This window comes from Perognathus longimembris, chromosome 12 (genome assembly GCF_023159225.1).
Source record: "Perognathus longimembris pacificus isolate PPM17 chromosome 12, ASM2315922v1, whole genome shotgun sequence".
Taxonomy (NCBI): Eukaryota; Metazoa; Chordata; class Mammalia; order Rodentia; family Heteromyidae; genus Perognathus; species Perognathus longimembris.
The window spans coordinates 14785596-14802482 of NC_063172.1; the positions used below are offsets into that span (position 1 = coordinate 14785596).

General features: G+C 44.0%; 1 protein-coding gene across 1 annotated transcript in view; it reads left to right on the forward strand.

Annotated features, from left to right (window-relative positions):
- The first annotated feature begins 9856 nt into the window (after positions 1–9856).
- The window catches only part of Sntb1 (syntrophin beta 1), a 207186-nt gene continuing 200155 nt past the window's right edge, over positions 9857–16887 (forward strand). The window contains exon 1 of the mRNA XM_048359093.1: positions 9857–10462. Coding sequence (XP_048215050.1) covers positions 9889–10462 — 574 coding nt within the window. The 5' untranslated portion in view covers positions 9857–9888. The remainder of the gene's footprint in view (positions 10463–16887) is intronic.

Here is a 16887-nt window from a genome sequence, read left to right on the forward strand (position 1 = left end):
GGACATGTGAGTTGAGTTTAAAAGTTCATGGCCCGGGCTGGGAATGTGGCCTAGTGGTAAGAGTGCTTGCCTCCTACACATTAATCTCTGGGTTCGATTCCCCAGCACCACATATATGGAAAACGGCCAGAAGGGGCGCTGTGGCTCAGGTGGCAGAGTGCTAGCCTTGAGCGGGAAGAAGTCAGGGACAGTGCTCAGGCCCTGAGTCCAAGGCCCAGGACTGGCCAAAAAATAAATAAATAAAAGTTCATGGCCCCTGCAGAATTGACAGTGGGATTGTACAAAGCAGTTACTGCAGTTCAACTCTGAAACCTTAGCTATAGAAGCCATGGCAAGGTCCCACAGCCTTGTTAAGTTTTGTGTCCCTGAAAGTAAACCACCTTTGCTAATATCTGACCCACCTTTTCAGATTGTTTTAGGATCAGTGGCCTATGCCCATTATATTATTGCTTGAAATGAAAACATCTTCAAACCGTAACACAATGGAAAAATGAAAGACTGGAGAAAGGCTGGAAAAATTAGACTTGTAATTAACTGCGAAAGACAAAAAAGCAAGCCAGTTCTCTTGGAATCTGCCTGGTCTCAGAGCATGATTAGGATTTCAAGCCTTGAAATAGCTACAGAGTATTACTATTACCCTCCATAAGATGAACAAGAGGTTGGGAAGGACCAGACATACTTGCTCCCCAAATGTTAGACCTGTACCAGAGGTAAAAATTCTGTGGCTAAGGATAATTCCTAAATCTCTGTACAGAGAGTTATGGGAAGCAATACACAGGCACTTACCAGATAGGTAAAAAATTAGTATAGGAATATAGTTTCATTTGGAAATAAAGAATAAAATTTTGATACAATTGCATCTATTATCCATGTATATACAATACACTTAACCCTTACATATCTATTAAAAGCTATGTAATTACCACCATCATCATCATAATTTTTCTCTCACAATTTTTCCCATCTTCCCTTCTCCAAAACTCATAGTAACTTTGACCTTGAAAATCTTTCAGGACTCACTGATTACTGTACCCTTTGTCTTAGGAAGGGGAAGTATAGAATGGTGGGACAAAGGGTGAACTAATTCAGCAGTGATACTCACTGGACACCATGTTGGAAATGAACTTTACACTTTGGTGAGGAGGAAGATCAGGAGGGGAAAAACTGGGAGAAAATGAGGGAGAAGGTGATACTGTTCAAAAAGAAATGTACTCATTATCTGACTTTTGTAATTATAACCCCTCTTTACATCATCTTTTCAAAAAGGAAAAAGAAAATTGAAGCTTTATAATTTTAAATCCAAAAATGAATGACTCTTACCTCTGCTTATTTGCATAGTGGTATGTTTAAATACCATTTGGACTGCTATTGGATTAGTAAAATTCCATTATGTATGTTATGTAATACATATATGATATTTATTTTCCCGTTGTATATATTTTCTTGATTCACGTGTCCATTGATGGGCCCTCTGGGCTGATCCCATATGGTGAACAGTGCTGCAATGGACATGATTGTGCTTGTAGCTTTACTGTATCTGGCTTGTGATCTTTTGGATAAATGCCCAGTAGTGGAATTGCTGGGTCATAGAGTAGTTATATATTTAGTTTTTTCAGGAACCTTCATACTGCTTTCCGGAGTGGTTGAACAAGTTTACATTCCTGTCAATGTGTATTAGAATGTATTAGCATTCCCTTTTGGCCACTAGATCTTCACCAGCGTCTGTTATTGTCTGTTTGCTTGACATGGAAGCCAGAATTAGCCTATAAACCCATAAGTAGACATATTGGTGGTATGCAAGTGTTTACAAATGTATTAACTGAAATACGGTGGATTCAAGGAAGAACTCAAATAGTGCAATTCCTTAGAAAAGCAAAGTCAAATCCTAACAAAATAAGCACCAGGAAACAGGCCCTCGTGAAAGGTGGGGTGGGGTCAAAGGGAGAGGGGTAGACAAATATAGGGGAGAAGGGGAGGAACGTGGTCAGGGTAGAGGAGGATGAGTGAGAATGTTGAAGGGGGTGGCCCAGAACAATATACACTGTATTCATAAACTGCTTTGCTAAATGGTAACTCTTCTGAACAACTACTTGAAGATAATACAATAAATAAAAAATAATAACTGCATATTGAAGAAAGCTCTTCCTTACAGTAGTATACATGCATCTGTTCTTCCAAATCTGTATGCATAGCATGTTCTCCCAGCGTCTCTAATTTCCTCCATTGTTTGGTCATGACTGCCAGAAGTACCTTGAAACTCTTGGCCACTACAATAGCCAATAAAAATCTTAAACTTAGCTCCATCTGTGAAGAAATTAATAACATAAACACACAAGAGGTAGAGACACTAGTTAGCCCACAGATTTGCTTTGTTCATTAAAATATTTCTGAAAATAGTTTTCCTTGCTGCTTTCTGTACCAGCCATTCTAGATGCTCCTAAAACTTTCCATCCCATTCTAGAATATTCCTAGAAGAATTCTTTCTGTTCTGTTTTTCACCCTAGTCCCCATACTCTGTAGTGAAAAACATGTACACCCACTCCTCAAGATGGAAAAGTTGACGTCTGTCTCAGATTGTCTCCAGGCAATGACTTCCCTTTACTCTGGTTTTCTTTCTTCCTCCTGTTACCAGGCAGATTAGAACTTCCAGGCACCTGATTGCCTCTGTAAATATAGCTTTACTGAAGCCTTGGAGGGTTTTTTGTTTTTACTTCATAAGTGATGTAGCAGCTGCCCTTGGTCTTTAAATGTGTCTCTGCCTCTAGGCATGTACAGTTTATATTTACTTGGAGCTACTTTTGTATAGCTTAGTGACTTTTTACAGGAAGAATTCGAAAGTGAGGATGTAATTATAAATTTCTCTCCCCTCAGCCAACTATTTCCTTTCTTTGACATATCCAACTAGATTGTCAGATCCTTTCAATTTTGTGTAGAATATTTTCAAAAGTTCCTTGGCTTTTCATTTTCTTTTCATTATTACCCAACAGTAACTACTGTTTTCTCTGTTGAGTTTCTCCTTGATCTTGTAAGACTAAACAAATGGTGATTTTTGTCATTGTCCATTTGTGGTGCTATAAATGTAAGAATAGACAAGTTATAAAGAAGAAAAGTATGTTTTCCACAGTTGTAAAGACAGAAAGTCTAAAATGAAGACACTGGCCCAGCTTCTACTTCCAAGATGGAGTGTTGTTCTTATGTCGTCCATAAGGAGTGACTCTTGTGGCCTCACATAGAAGAAGAGATAGAAGCACTTCAGAGCCTCATTGGTTCCCACTGGCCCTGTAAGGTTGTGTCTGTCACCTACTCCCTTGGTTAGGAATGATTTTTTTTCAGCACTTTCACTACAAATTCTATAATAATGTCTGAATCTGTCTGTAGAAAAGGGTCATCACTTTATGACAGTTTGCTTGAAAACAAAGAAGACATTGTTAGGAAAGAGCATGATCCATAAGCTTAGGTGATCAAAACAGTTGATGATTTTTGAAGTATAAAAGAAAAGATACAAAATAAGTGAAAGAATATGCTAGTTCATTAAGTGCTGTAAAATAAAAGGCTGTCATCATTTGCAATCTGAAACTATTACTAGAGAGAAAAGGTTTTGGTATAACTTTTAAGTGACTTTCAGCGAAATAGAAGATAAAAACCCTTTGCAGAACTATCAATCTTTTAGTTAGATGTAGGAGATTTAGTACCCACTTATCTGCAAGAGACATGTTTAAGTCCCACAATGGGTGTCTAGAACTGCAAATGACACTCAACCCTGCAAGACTCTATGCTATTCACATTTATTATAAAGCTTAATTTATGAATTAGAACCTAATAATAAACCAGAACCACTATACCAATATTTTTAGTGACAGTTATGAGTGTTGTCTCTCTCTTTTGATTGCAATGGGCTGGACTGCATACTGGATGGATACTACACCAAGAGATGGCTCATTTCTCATGTAGCACAGTGCAGGTGGGGCAAACAGCTCAGCACACTGCTCAGAATTAATAAATGGCTTGTTCCTGAACTTTCCCAGAAACATTTTTAGACCGTGGTTGAGTGTGGATAACTGAAACCACAGAAAGCAAAATTGTAGGCTGAAGGAATATTATTGTAGAAGGAAGAAATTAGAGAGGATGAAAGAGAATTTTCCCAATGCCCTCGTGATGGAGCAAAAGTTCATACAGAGTTAACAGGGAGAATGGCTGGGCGGAAACTGCTAGAGCAGGAAGACTTGGTTTGAGCGAGTTATAAACAGAACTGGGCTATCAGGCTGTGAGATGGAGGAAGGAAGGAAATTTGCTGTTTTGTCTAGATCATGGGAGGAGTACACAGGAGTGTCTCCAGATAGGAAGTGGAGATGGTAGAGAAAGGAACTAGACAGAAGTTCTCTCACTTGGAGCCCCCACTCCCCAAGAGAAAAGGCTCACATAGTAACTTCATAACCAAGAGTTGTGAAATGGTAGCTGAAGGCCTTCAACAATAGTAGAAGTAAATAGCTTCTTTAAATTTCATGTCATGCTAATTTAAAGAGATATATAAATGCAGCATTAATTTCATATTCCTCTTCACTTTTCCATCTATAGTATACCTACTTGTGTGTACTGGAATATCATCTGTATGGGGTTTTCACAGATTATGTTTAATGGATTTAAAATGGGATCTAACACATCATTTCACAAATTTATTTTTTTAAAAAAAGGATAAAGCAGGGTGCAGCAGTTCCCACCTGTAATGCTAGCTGCTCAGAAGGTGCAGATTGTAGTTTCAGGCAAAATGTTAGCAGGATTCCACCTCAACCAATGCAAAGGTGGGTTTCAGGAAGCAAGTCCATCATCTGAGCAACAAAGGAAGCATAAATAGGAGGATCTCAAGATCCTATTTGAAATATGGAAGAGTTAAACTACGAGGGTGGTTTGAATGGTAGAACACTTGCCTAGCGAGTACTACAATAGCCTGAGTTCAAACCAAGTACTGTAAAACAGGAGTGTGGTGGGATGGGGAAGGGATAAATGTGTAACTGTGTAAGAAAATTAACTTAAATATCTTATTCTAGAATATAATTTATTATATTACATATTACATATAGTGTATTTCATTATTCGAATAATATCATAAAATATAAAGCCAACATACCGAACCATGTGTTCCAACCAGCATAAAGTATAAAAGGTTATTAGAGAAGGGAGGTAAAAGTTGGCTTGATAAGAGAAGGCAGAAGATAAGCATTTAACTTCTTCTTAATTTTGCATAAGCTAGCCTGGAAAATTCCCCACCATGAGCAATCAAATAACTTTCCCTTGATTGACAGGTTGGCCAAGGGTCTGGGTGGGTGGTATCAAGTTAACTAAGAACCTGTCCAGGTACAAGCAAGTAGATGCAATACAGGGTGTCTCCCCAATACTTTTTAAATGGTGACCAACCTGTTACCCAACTGGGACACATCAGAGAGGAAAACTTAAAACTTCTTAGACTTGCTTTCTGTTCATGTGTCAGTCCCTACCCTGTCTTCCTGTGGTCTTTGTGTTTTATCTTAACAAATAAAAACGAATCAACAGCCCGGCAGTACACCTTGGAATCTGGCTGCTTATAGACTCTTGCTCACTCAGCACGACCTTGTGCTCTTCACAGTCTTCTTCTCTCATCTCTGCATCGCTGCCTGTGCCAACCTTTTGTATATTGGAAGATCCATCTAAAGATGTTCAAATTTATTCCTTAGGAAACAGCGTCCAAAATGGAGTGATCATATTTTCTAAGCCCAACTATTAAAACATGAGTTCTAACAAGCAGACATTCACTCAGTAGGCAGTACAATGCACTACTTGAAACCAGGACTGTTTCTCAAAACCCAAAACACATGGTTGACAATGCTCAGAGAACACAAGAGTCCCTGTTGTCATCCCCCAAAGACCCACTTTGTCATCTGGGTCTCCCAACCCACTTCTCAATGATTTCTCTCCCCCTCCCCATTCTTGTCCTTCCATAGACTGTTCCAGCCAAACACTGACCTCCTTTTGCCTTGTATGTGAAAACTGTGTTTAGAGTTTGTCTTCGTGCCTATCTGGTCATGGATTACAAGGCGAATTTCTGAGGGCAGGTCTTTGTCAGTCTGCCTACTCTTGTATCCAGCGCCTACAATAGTGCCTGAGACACAGAAGGTATAAAACAAAACCTTGTGAAATAGACAGATGAACACTGTTCCTGTGACCACGGGATGCTCCTCGGTCAGCTCTCCTTGGTTCTTTGGAGCAGACTACTATGTGACTAAATAGTTATAGGAAACTGAACATTCTATGGGCGAGAGGAACAGAAAGGTCCTAATTTTAGTTGGATGGGAAATGAAAGTCAGAGTTGAGGACAAAAGATGGAAACCAAACAGGGAAAAGAACTAAATGAATGGAATCAGTGATAGGGTAACTTTAGGTATCATTTCTGGAAATACAGAAGTGAGATGGTAGATGTCATACTATAAAATGTGCAGCATCTCATAAAGCCTTGAGATTTGGCCTTGAAGTTCAAATGCAGTCTTGAGCTTTAAATACTATGGCTTAAAGGGGGAGGCCAAAAGGGTCTGGCATAATTTCAATCCAAATGTGCAACTTCAAACACTCATATATTAAAGTCATTGTCCCCATCTTGGTGCCATCGAAAAGTTATGAAACCCTTCAGAGGTGGAGACTAGGGAGAGGTCTCTAGGCCATTGGATTGTGCACTTGTTAGGCCCAGCCCCTTCCTCTTTCTATCTTTTGATCTCTGGTCATGAGTTGAACAGTATTTCTCTATCACATGCTTCTACCATGATGTACTGCCTTGTCCTAGTTCCAAAACAACAGGGCCAGTCTCTTGTGGACTGAAACCTCTTTTAAAAAATGATCCAGAGGGCTGGGGATATGGCCTAGTGGCAAGAGTGCTTGCCTCGTATACATGAGGCCCTGGGTTCAATTCCCCAGCACCACATATACAGAAAATGGCCAGAAGGGGCGCTGTGGCTCAAGTGGCAGAATGCTACCCTTGAGCAAAAAGAAGCCAGGGACAGTGCTCAGGCCCTGAGTCCAAGCCCCAGGACTGGCAAAAAAAAAAAAAGAAAGAAAAAGAAAAGAAATAAATAAAATAAAAAATGATCCAGAGTAATCACTTTCTTTTTATTAATTGATTCCCAGGTATTTTCTAAGTCTACATATGTAGACTTGTCTGAAGGATAAGACATCTAAGCCATGACCACAACTAGCCACCCGTTTCAACATATTAATATGTCCAAAGAAAATGAAAGTGAGTGCATGAGAAGAGAGAGGGTGTTTTCTCTAACCTGGGAAAAAAGGAAAGTTCAAAAGCAGACTGATGGTTCCAGTCTTTATAATGTGTGTGTGTGTGTGTGTGTGTGTGTGTGTGTGTGTATGAAGGTATATAAATAAAGGAAGTGTCTTTCCCTCTCTGCTTCCTTCTCAGTGGATAGACTGACTTTGGTATACAGAGGCACACAGAGCCTGACTGGCTGAGAGAGTATTCAGGAAATGGACAATGGTTAAAAGTATAGACTTTTCATAGCTGGTTTCAATTTCTTTTCATATATGAATTAGACAACCAGGTGAGCCTTCCCTTCCTCATCTGTGAAATGGGAGTGGTAATAAATGCAAGTCCCCCCCCCAAAAAAAAAAACTTCCATGTGGATGAGATTGGTATGTGTTCAGTGTTTAGAACCAGGGCTAGAATGATAACCCCATGAACAAAGCCATTTCTGGTTAACATGTGTGCCTTGGGCCTAATGATCTTTGATATGTCTCCTCTCAGTCCAATGCAACTTTCAATACCCACATATATACTTCCTCCCACATAAGTGTACTGATTCGGGAAAATAAAATTGCTTCTCAGAGAGATTGAAAGTCGCATCCCAGAGCTTGCAATTTCTTCTGGCTAATCAATAGATGCGCTGCCTCTGGGTGTGCCAAGGAGGCCGAGACAGGTATGCAGTTGATGGAGAACTTCTTGTTCAGGCATAGATTGGTTTTGATTTCTCAATCATTTGTAATCTGGCATCCACCTCAACCTAGGTGTTGGGGATTGGAACGCAGACTCACAGGCTCTGATTTCACCCAAGGACGATATATCGAAGTCATCAGCCTCCCAGGGAGAGGACCAGACCTTGCTAGTTTTCCTCCCAACACTGTCTGATCCTGCACAGTAAGGGAGGTACTTTTGCATGCAAGAATAAAGTGTCAGGTTAAAAACTACAGGCAAGAAAGGAGCTGAGAGCAGAAGGACCGACCTAAGTAAGAGCTTTCGTTGACCTTGAAGAGACTCCCCAAGAAAACCTCCAGATGTTTTCCTGTCCTTCAGTGGTGCTGCCTCTAGGAGTTTGTGTGGGGCTTGAAGCATCCTCCATTCAAAGTGTAAGCATAGAGACTGGTGAAGACGATATCCATCAGGAAACCCCCAAGATGTCCTTCCTCCTGACACCCTATTGGGCTGCATTCTTACTCAGGAACTAGCATATATATGCACTCAGTTTTCTTTGGGGGGAGACGTGAGAGGGAAAGGGAAAGGAAGCTCCAGACATCTTTTGAATGCCTGATGGAGATCTGCTTAGGATGAGAAGAGAACCTGAGAAGTTCAAGAGTTCGAACCCTAGTTGGGCAGCCAGAACAAGATGTGTGTGGAAGGTTGTAATGGCATTTCTAGATTGATCTAGAAAGAGAACCAAAAAACAACAAAAAAAGGCAATATTGTTATCTTGGGAAATGAAACTCAGCAAACCATGCTGAATTCTTAATTGGGGAGGTGGGGCGAGAGAAGGAGAAAGTTCGCAGGAAACCCATTGGGTGTAGCTGGGGGAAGGGGTAGATTGAGTTGGAGCAGGAAGAACTTTTGTCCCCAGCTTCCAAGGCAGACACTTGAGCCACGGCCCCACTTCCGGTTTCCTAGTGGTTATTTGGAGATGTGAGTCTCCGGGATTTTCCTGCCCAGGTTGGCTTCGAACTGTGATCCTCCAGAAGTAGCTAGGAGTACAGGCATGAGCCATGAGTATTCCCTTATGCCTTCCAGCAGGAGAGGAGGTCTTGGGCGCTCAGGGCTATTGCTGACACTTCTTTCTACTTGCTGTGTTCTGGACTCATGGGCCCGCCAGCCCTGGGCCCCAGTCTGAGTCTCCTTCTTCATCCCCAGTGGCCTTGCAAGACGGAGGAACCAGCCCAGCCCAGAATCCTGAAGAAGAGCTGAACCTGCACCCCACTTAGGGGTTAGGACTGAAGGGGATGTGCACGGGAGAGGATCGCCCCCGCACACACACACACACACACACCACCTGCCTTGGTGAGGTGTGAGCAAAGTGAGAAGGAAAAGGCGCAGGCAGGGGGTGCAGCCGGGTGGAGAGGAAGGAGCGCCAACTCCAAAAGGCGCCAGGGGTACATCCTGGTGTCCAGGTGCGCCCCGATGTCTGCGGCACCTGAGCCTGGGGACCCGGTGGTGTGCGGTTGAGTAGGGGAGCGGCCGCCAGGCAGTCGGTCCCGCCCTTCCCAGCCTGGGAGCCTCCGCCCACCGGCATCCCCGAGCCCTCCACGGGTCGGCGGCTCCCGGTTGGTTTGGGGTTTTGCCTCTGACAGCTGGCTTTGGGTCCCCCACCCTCACCCCTCCCCTGCCCTCCCCTGGCTCGCTCCCGGGCTCCTTCTCCTAGGTAGCTCCACCCCGCCCCGATCCGGGGAGGGGGGGGGGGGGGAAAGGGCTGCGCGGCGGCGGCCAACTCGCGCGCGCGCCGGGCGAGCGCGGCTGCGAACTCGGCGCGTGGAGTCCCCGGACCGCGCGGTCCTCCCCACCGCCACCCACTCCCCCCCCCCCCAGCCCAACCCGTCTCCACTTTTTTTTTCCCCCCTTTTGCAATCACATGGTATTTTAAGAATGCCAGAAAGATGGCGGTAGCGGCGGCGGCGGCGGCCGTGGCCGGGCCGGCCGGCGGGGGAGGCGGCCGGGCGCAGCGGAGCGGGCTGCTGGAAGTTTTGGTGCGGGATCGTTGGCATAAAGTTCTGGTGAACTTGAGCGAGGACGCCCTGGTTCTGAGCTGCGAAGAGGGCGCTGCGGCGTACAATGGCATCGGAAGTGCCACCAACGGCTCGTTCTGCAGAGGCACCGGAGCCGGGCACCCGGGCACGGGGAACCTCCAAGCCCCGGACTCGCCCTCCGGGGTGCGCACTGCCTTCACCGATCTGCCCGAGCAGGTGCCCGAATCCATCTCCAACCAGAAGCGCGGCGTGAAGGTGCTCAAGCAGGAGCTGGGCGGGCTGGGCATCAGCATCAAGGGGGGCAAGGAGAACAAGATGCCCATCCTCATCAGCAAGATCTTCAAGGGGCTGGCGGCCGACCAGACCCAAGCCCTGTATGTGGGCGACGCCATCCTGTCGGTGAACGGAGCCGACCTGCGGGACGCCACCCACGACGAGGCGGTGCAGGCGCTGAAGCGCGCGGGCAAGGAGGTGCTGCTGGAAGGTAAGGGGTTAACACCCCTCTCCTCCCCCCCCCCACACCCCGCGCAAGCTGCGCGCGCTTGGGGGTCACCCCCGGGCCACGACACGGGCCACCCACCACCCATCACACGCACTCACCCACCCGCGGCCACGCGCCCGGACCCAGCCAGAGCGTGGAGTTAGGGCACAACTTTGACTCACCTGGGGGGCAACTTGAGAACCTCCCCCCCCCCCTTCAACAAGCTTTGGCTAATGGGGATAGAGTTAAAAAGACCGGAGTTGTGATCTCTGGACCCGATCCCGTACTTCCTCCACGCGTGTTTCTGTACGCGAAGAACCCAGGTCCGGAGCAGGGGCTGGGGAGTTGGCAAAGGGAAGGAGGCGTAGTCCACGCATCCACCATGCACGATGTACCGCAGGGCCGGGGTGGCCCCTCGGATCGTTTCCCCCCTCAGCACCCCGGGCAAATCCAGGCACACGGAGTTTTCAGTGCTTGTCGAGCCAGAGAGAGGGGAGTGGGGGGGGGGGCAGTGTTTGAATGTTCAACTCCAACCACCACCACCATCCCCCCGCCTTCCCCCCCCCCCCCCCCACGTCCCCGCGCAGTTTGCAGAGAGCGGAGTTGAGTTGCGCCCTGGGAGATAGGTGCGGGGTTGGAGGCACAAGTTCGCTTTCTCTCCGGAGCGCTGGGCCGGTCAGTCCGGATTCCAGCCTCCCCTGGGGAAGAGAGCACGAGCGGTGGTTATTCTGCTTGTGTTTTCCAGAGCCTCTGCCTCTACCCCCAAACCTCCCTGCCCACAGTGGAGGGGAATCAACTTTGCATCTGTAGTTTCCGAGGGAAGGAGGCAAGAAGCTTCCTAACTACCCCTTGAGATTTGACATTCCCCAGCCTCCTGTATTTAATACATAGAATAGGGAACATCCTTCAGTACCTGTTCTGGAACATGAAAAGCAGGGTAATCAATATTGCTTTCTGCTGGTGGCTCACACCTATAAACCTAGCCACTCAGGAAGCTGAGATCTGAGTTCGAAGCCAGCCTGGGCAGGAAAATTCCTGAGACTCACATGTCTAACCACCAGAAAACCAGCTTTGTGGCTCAAAGTGGTAGAACGCTAAACTTGGGTGGAAGGGCTCAGGAACAGTGCTCAGGCCCGAAGTTCAAGCCCCAGGACTAACATAAAGGAATAAAAATAAAATAAAACAATACTTCTTCCTCTCCCCTAAAATTGGGTTTCTCACTTTGCATCTACTGTCCCCCTCTTTAGCACGTTGTATACACCTTGATTGCCTCTAAGGTCAGAAAGTAATTTCATTGTGACCACAGATTGAGCTTTGGGGGAAGGGGACAGTTACTTATCAAGGGATCTCTTCTGCTTAACTACTCAATGGCCTGCATGAATGCATAAATACACTCAGAGCTATTGAAACAGTGTTTCAACTGAGACCTTATAATATGGTGAGTGAATTAAGCCCTAAGAACTTGGGCCAATTTCCTGCTCACTGAATTGTGGAGCAGGGCGGTGTGACACTGAGGAAGCAAAGTTGGGAAACCAGTGTGTGACAGCTGATGCAACTTCATTGTACTTGACAGCCCGCCTCCTAGCCTGGCCTGGCTGGGAATACAAAGGAGCTTTTTTGTTTTGTTTTCTTATTTGTCTATTTGCAATGTCTTCATATGTAATTGCCCCCACTGGGTTCAGAAAGTAGATGGCTATTTGCTTTAGCAAATGATTAACATAAGTAAACTGGAAACAAGAATTTTCTCCATCAGTGTGTGTTGGTTTTTGTGGTAGGGGCAGTTGAATCTGGAGCAAGTGTAGTTTGGACTATAAACAGTGGGACACCTGCTCAGCTTGTAATGCTTACTGGAATTCTTAGGGGAGGAGGATAAAAAAAAAAGTCACTTAAAAATTTAGACATTCCTTCTTATTATACCTTTTTGGGGGGAGAGGGGGAATAGTACTGGGCCTGCATGCTATCCATTAGCTTCTTTGTTCAAGGCTGGCACTCTACCACTTGAGCCACGGCTCTACTTCTAGCTATTTAGTGTGACTTAGAGATAAGAATCTCATGGACTTTCCTGCTTAGTGCTCAGACTGACTTCCAGTGGATATGCTCACATCTCAGCCTCCTGACTAGCTAGGGTTACCAGCATGAGCCACCTTATATTACAACACCACTTTTCTTCCTTTTCTTAATTTTGAATTAATGAGTAATAATCTGACAAAAGGGACTTAATAAAAGTCTTTCCCCTGAAAAATAAGGAAGAAAAGACGATTCTTTAGAGTTAAAAAAAAAAAAAAAAAAAAAGCTCCAGGGGCAAAAAAAAAGCAAAGAAACAAAACATTAGGTGACTTTCTGGAGATCAAGTGAAAAGTGAGTTTTGCAAACACCTCTGAGGGGATATTCACAGATTATCCTGTGGAGTCCCAGCGAGGCTGGGAGTCCTGAAGACGTGGATCGATTCAGCCCAGTAATCACAGTCTTATCCCCAGAGATGCAAGTGCAGGCCCCGCTCAAAACAGCCTCTCTTGTTCTGAGCTCAAATGTTTTAGGGCCTTATATGGTCCTTGGTGTGGTGGCACCGGCCATGTACACAGTCAAACATCACAGCTGTCTCTTTTGAGTTTGGCCCAGCGCCCCGATTCCCAGCTGAAGGGGCATGCGGGAACCACCTCGGACGCTCTTTAAAGAAATATATACATATTGCATATCCCGAAATTCAATGTAAACCCCAGAATTTGTACAAAAGAGAGACTTTGGAAATGTAATCTGATTGGATTAGAGGACTAAGGAGTTGTTTTACAGATGTATTTTTATGGGAAATACAATTATTTTTATGTACTTGCTTAATATTTTTTGAGGGGTACTTGTTGAATAGCCTCCTCCTAGGTTTCTCATTTCTAGACCTGCGCCCCCTAGTGGTGACTCTACTATTTCTACTACAGTAAGGTGAAAATCTGAACATCAAACATTTCAGTGACTGCATTCTAATCCTTGATTCTGTCTCAGAATTGTCACAAACTTCTAAGCCACAATTTTGTTCTCCAAAATGGAAAATAGTGAAGCTGCCAACCTACCTACTTTACAGGACTGTTCTACTGAAGAGCACTTTGAGAATAAAAGACATGTGTCAAATACTGGCTGCTAGTATTTCTACATTTGAAATTGAACACAGACGAAATTGCCCCTTCTACAAGGCAAATTGTTTCCCTTTCCTTTATTGCAGGTTATGTTTCTTAATTAATTCTGTGCTTGTGTGTAGGGATTGAAACTGCAATGCTGGGAGACCAGTCCTCTGGAAGCCATAGGAGTTAAACAGAATCGGAGAAAATGAAGCATGACAAAAACTAATGTTTCTTGAGTACTTAATATGTGCCATGCATTTTGTACTTTTGCTTAGTATCTCTATGAGGTCAGTACTGTTGTTCACTTTACTAATGATAGAAATAAATTCCACCAACACTGCGTTATTTTCTTAAAGAAACAGGAACATGCAAGTCTACCTGACTTGCAAGCACTTACAATGAACCTCTTGGCCAAACTGATGCCCTGAGCCTCTATAGGAAACTATACCAAGTGAAGTCACTGAGCCAAGGGCCTTGTTCCTTGTACTTTAAATGGGCTGAGATGTCTGACACAGTCCCGAACAGGAAACAGTAATTGTGTGTGGTTTATTAAAAAGGGAAGGAGGGAGAAGAACAACACAGGAAGGAGGCCTGGAGTCTTCAAACCTTAATGTACCAAATGTCTGTCTGTCAAAAAGGAAGCTGCTAAGCTATGTCCCAAAGTAAAGCATGTGGCCAGCAAAGAGATTAAACTGCATTTTAAATTTAAATAGTAATACCCTGTATGCCAGGTAAGTTTTAACCAGATAATTACTAGAATTAAGATAAAAAATTTCACACTATGAACGCATTTTTTGTTTTAAGATAGGGGCTATACTTCCAGGAAACATTGTACACCACAGAATATAATGTGACCAGAATGTTCCAGAGTCAAGCAGGGGACAGCTCTGGGGTAGGGAAATAATCTATTTATTTAATTTTTTTTTAGTTTGTTAGAAAAATAGTAATTTGACCTGATGTATCAAATCTTTTTGTTTTTCTGGTCCTGGAACTTGAACTCAGGGCCGGGGCTCTGTCCCTGACCCTCTCTATCTATGCTCAAGGCTAGCACTTTACCACCGAGCCACAGCACCACTTCTGGCTTTTTCTGAGTAGTTTATTGAAGATAAAGGTCTCACAAACTTTTCTGCTCAGGCTGGCTTCAACAAATCTTTTTTTTTTTGTAGCTGGAGTAACGATAAAATTTATTCATCCATAATTTTTTTTCTTTTTTTTTTGGAGAGCAAGGAGTTTAGAATGTTCTGGAAGATTCAAGTTGAAGTGTGAAGGTGGGAATACACAGAAGTGTCCTTTGTCCCAGAGGACAAAGTAGACAAAGTGGATGCTGACGGGAGGAAGTGATGGTCAGTTCTTAACCTGAGGCTGATCCTCTGTTGGTTCTACTCCCAGGAAAGCTGGGCTATGGAGGTTGGCTGGATCTTTGTTTTTCTTGCTCATTTTCTCTGGTGATGAAAGTCGGGATGGTAGAGAAGGAAGACAGGGCTGAAGCACAAAACAAGAATTCAAAGTTTAAAGATCTTTATTTTTCTTTAGGATTTATGGATTCTTACAAAGCCTAGAATGAGTCTTAAAACCTGATTTCTTATCTTCCACGAGTTTTATGACATACTATATTATTTCGGATCTTAGGGTTTTGTTTGTTTGTTTTTGTTTTTCCAAGGCAAAGCTAGAGCTTGACTAAGCCATCTCTAAACCATTTTCTATATTAAATCCTATAAATTCAACACTCCACCTATATATCAATAACGAACTTATTCATATCCCCTTTGTTATTATGAAGTGAATTTCGTAAATAATATAGTCTGTCTGATTTAAATTTAAAAATCAATAAAATCCCCTAATAATAGTATCAAGAGGATTTAACACACTGGTTCTCAGTAGGTAAATCCTACAGTTGACTGTGATACATGTCATAAAGTAGGCATTGCCTGCCAGAATCTCTACTTGAAAATCGCCACCCATGAACAGCTGAATTGGGGGAAATCTGGTGGTACCATTTGGGATATAGAAAAGCCCTCCACTAGGAAGGAAGGACACCTCGGGGCCCTGGCTCCCAACACTGAGTGTCAATAGAGGAATACCTCCTGTCCCCTACTCGATCCCAAAATGCATCCCCCCCCCCCCATGAATTTCTGAACTGCCATTTGGAAAGGTATTTTTGGCCCTCCACTTTGAGAACCTCTAATGTTGCTAATTCCACTTGACCACTGCATAATTCCTAGTCATTCTGAAACTCTACATAGGCAGCAAGATATTCTATGCACTTCTTATAGATTAACTGGGGTCTTCCTGCTAACCCAGTACTATGGCTTGGCATCTTTCAAAAGATGCACAGTGAGTAAGTGCTGATTTCTATGTTCATGAACAGACCTTATAGTTTTCCATCCTCATGAACAGTCTCAAGAGATAAGGAGATTAGGGATGCCATATCACTGGTTGGCTGACTTGGAAAGGGAAAGGGAAGTTCCAAGGATATTCCCTAGTTAGGTATTAGTACTTTCTTCTTTTGGAACTACAGGTGATTAAACGCAGGACCCCAACCTTGTCACACGAGTCACACTTGCAGCCCCGTGGTCTTCTCTTTTTTTGTCCAGGGTGTCCATTGCCTATATCTACTGTAACTAGTTCCCACAAACAATAATTTAAAAAATAACAACTGTATTATCTTAACAGGTTTTAAGTCACAAGTCTGACCTAGATCTCACTGGGCTAAAGGCAAGTGTGTTGCATTCCTTCTAGAGGTCTGGGAGGATGGGGAGGGAAAGAATCTGTCTCTGCTTTTGTAGCATTTTATAGAAACTCACCACACCTGTTGGTTCTTGGTTCCCTTTTTTAATGTCTCCATGGCAGACTGGATCTTCATGTCATCCAATCACTCGTGTGTGTGTGTGTGTGTGTGTGTGTGTGTGTGTGTTTGGCATCTTCTTCCATTTTTAGGGACTCTTATGATTATTCTGATCACCCACAAGTAATCCAGGATACTCTCCTTATTTTAAGGTCAATTGATCAGTAACCTCAATTCCATCTGCAGCTTTAGTTGCTCTCTGCCATGTAAGATAACTTATTCATTGGTTATGGACACTGGGATGCGGGCATTTGGGAATGGGACAGTATCCCACCCACCACATGAAGTTTGTTGAAGTTCTAGCAGTCAAGTCCCTAAGTGAGGGACTTTTGAGAATGTCCTCTGTAAACAATTACTTTATTGCTTTGCAAGAGACTTTCACATGCTTACTCACCTAACGAGAGTTTTGTTGAGTGGCGTTGATGGGCCCTACACCACCAGGACTTGTCTCAAGAAGTAGCATTCCAGTGATA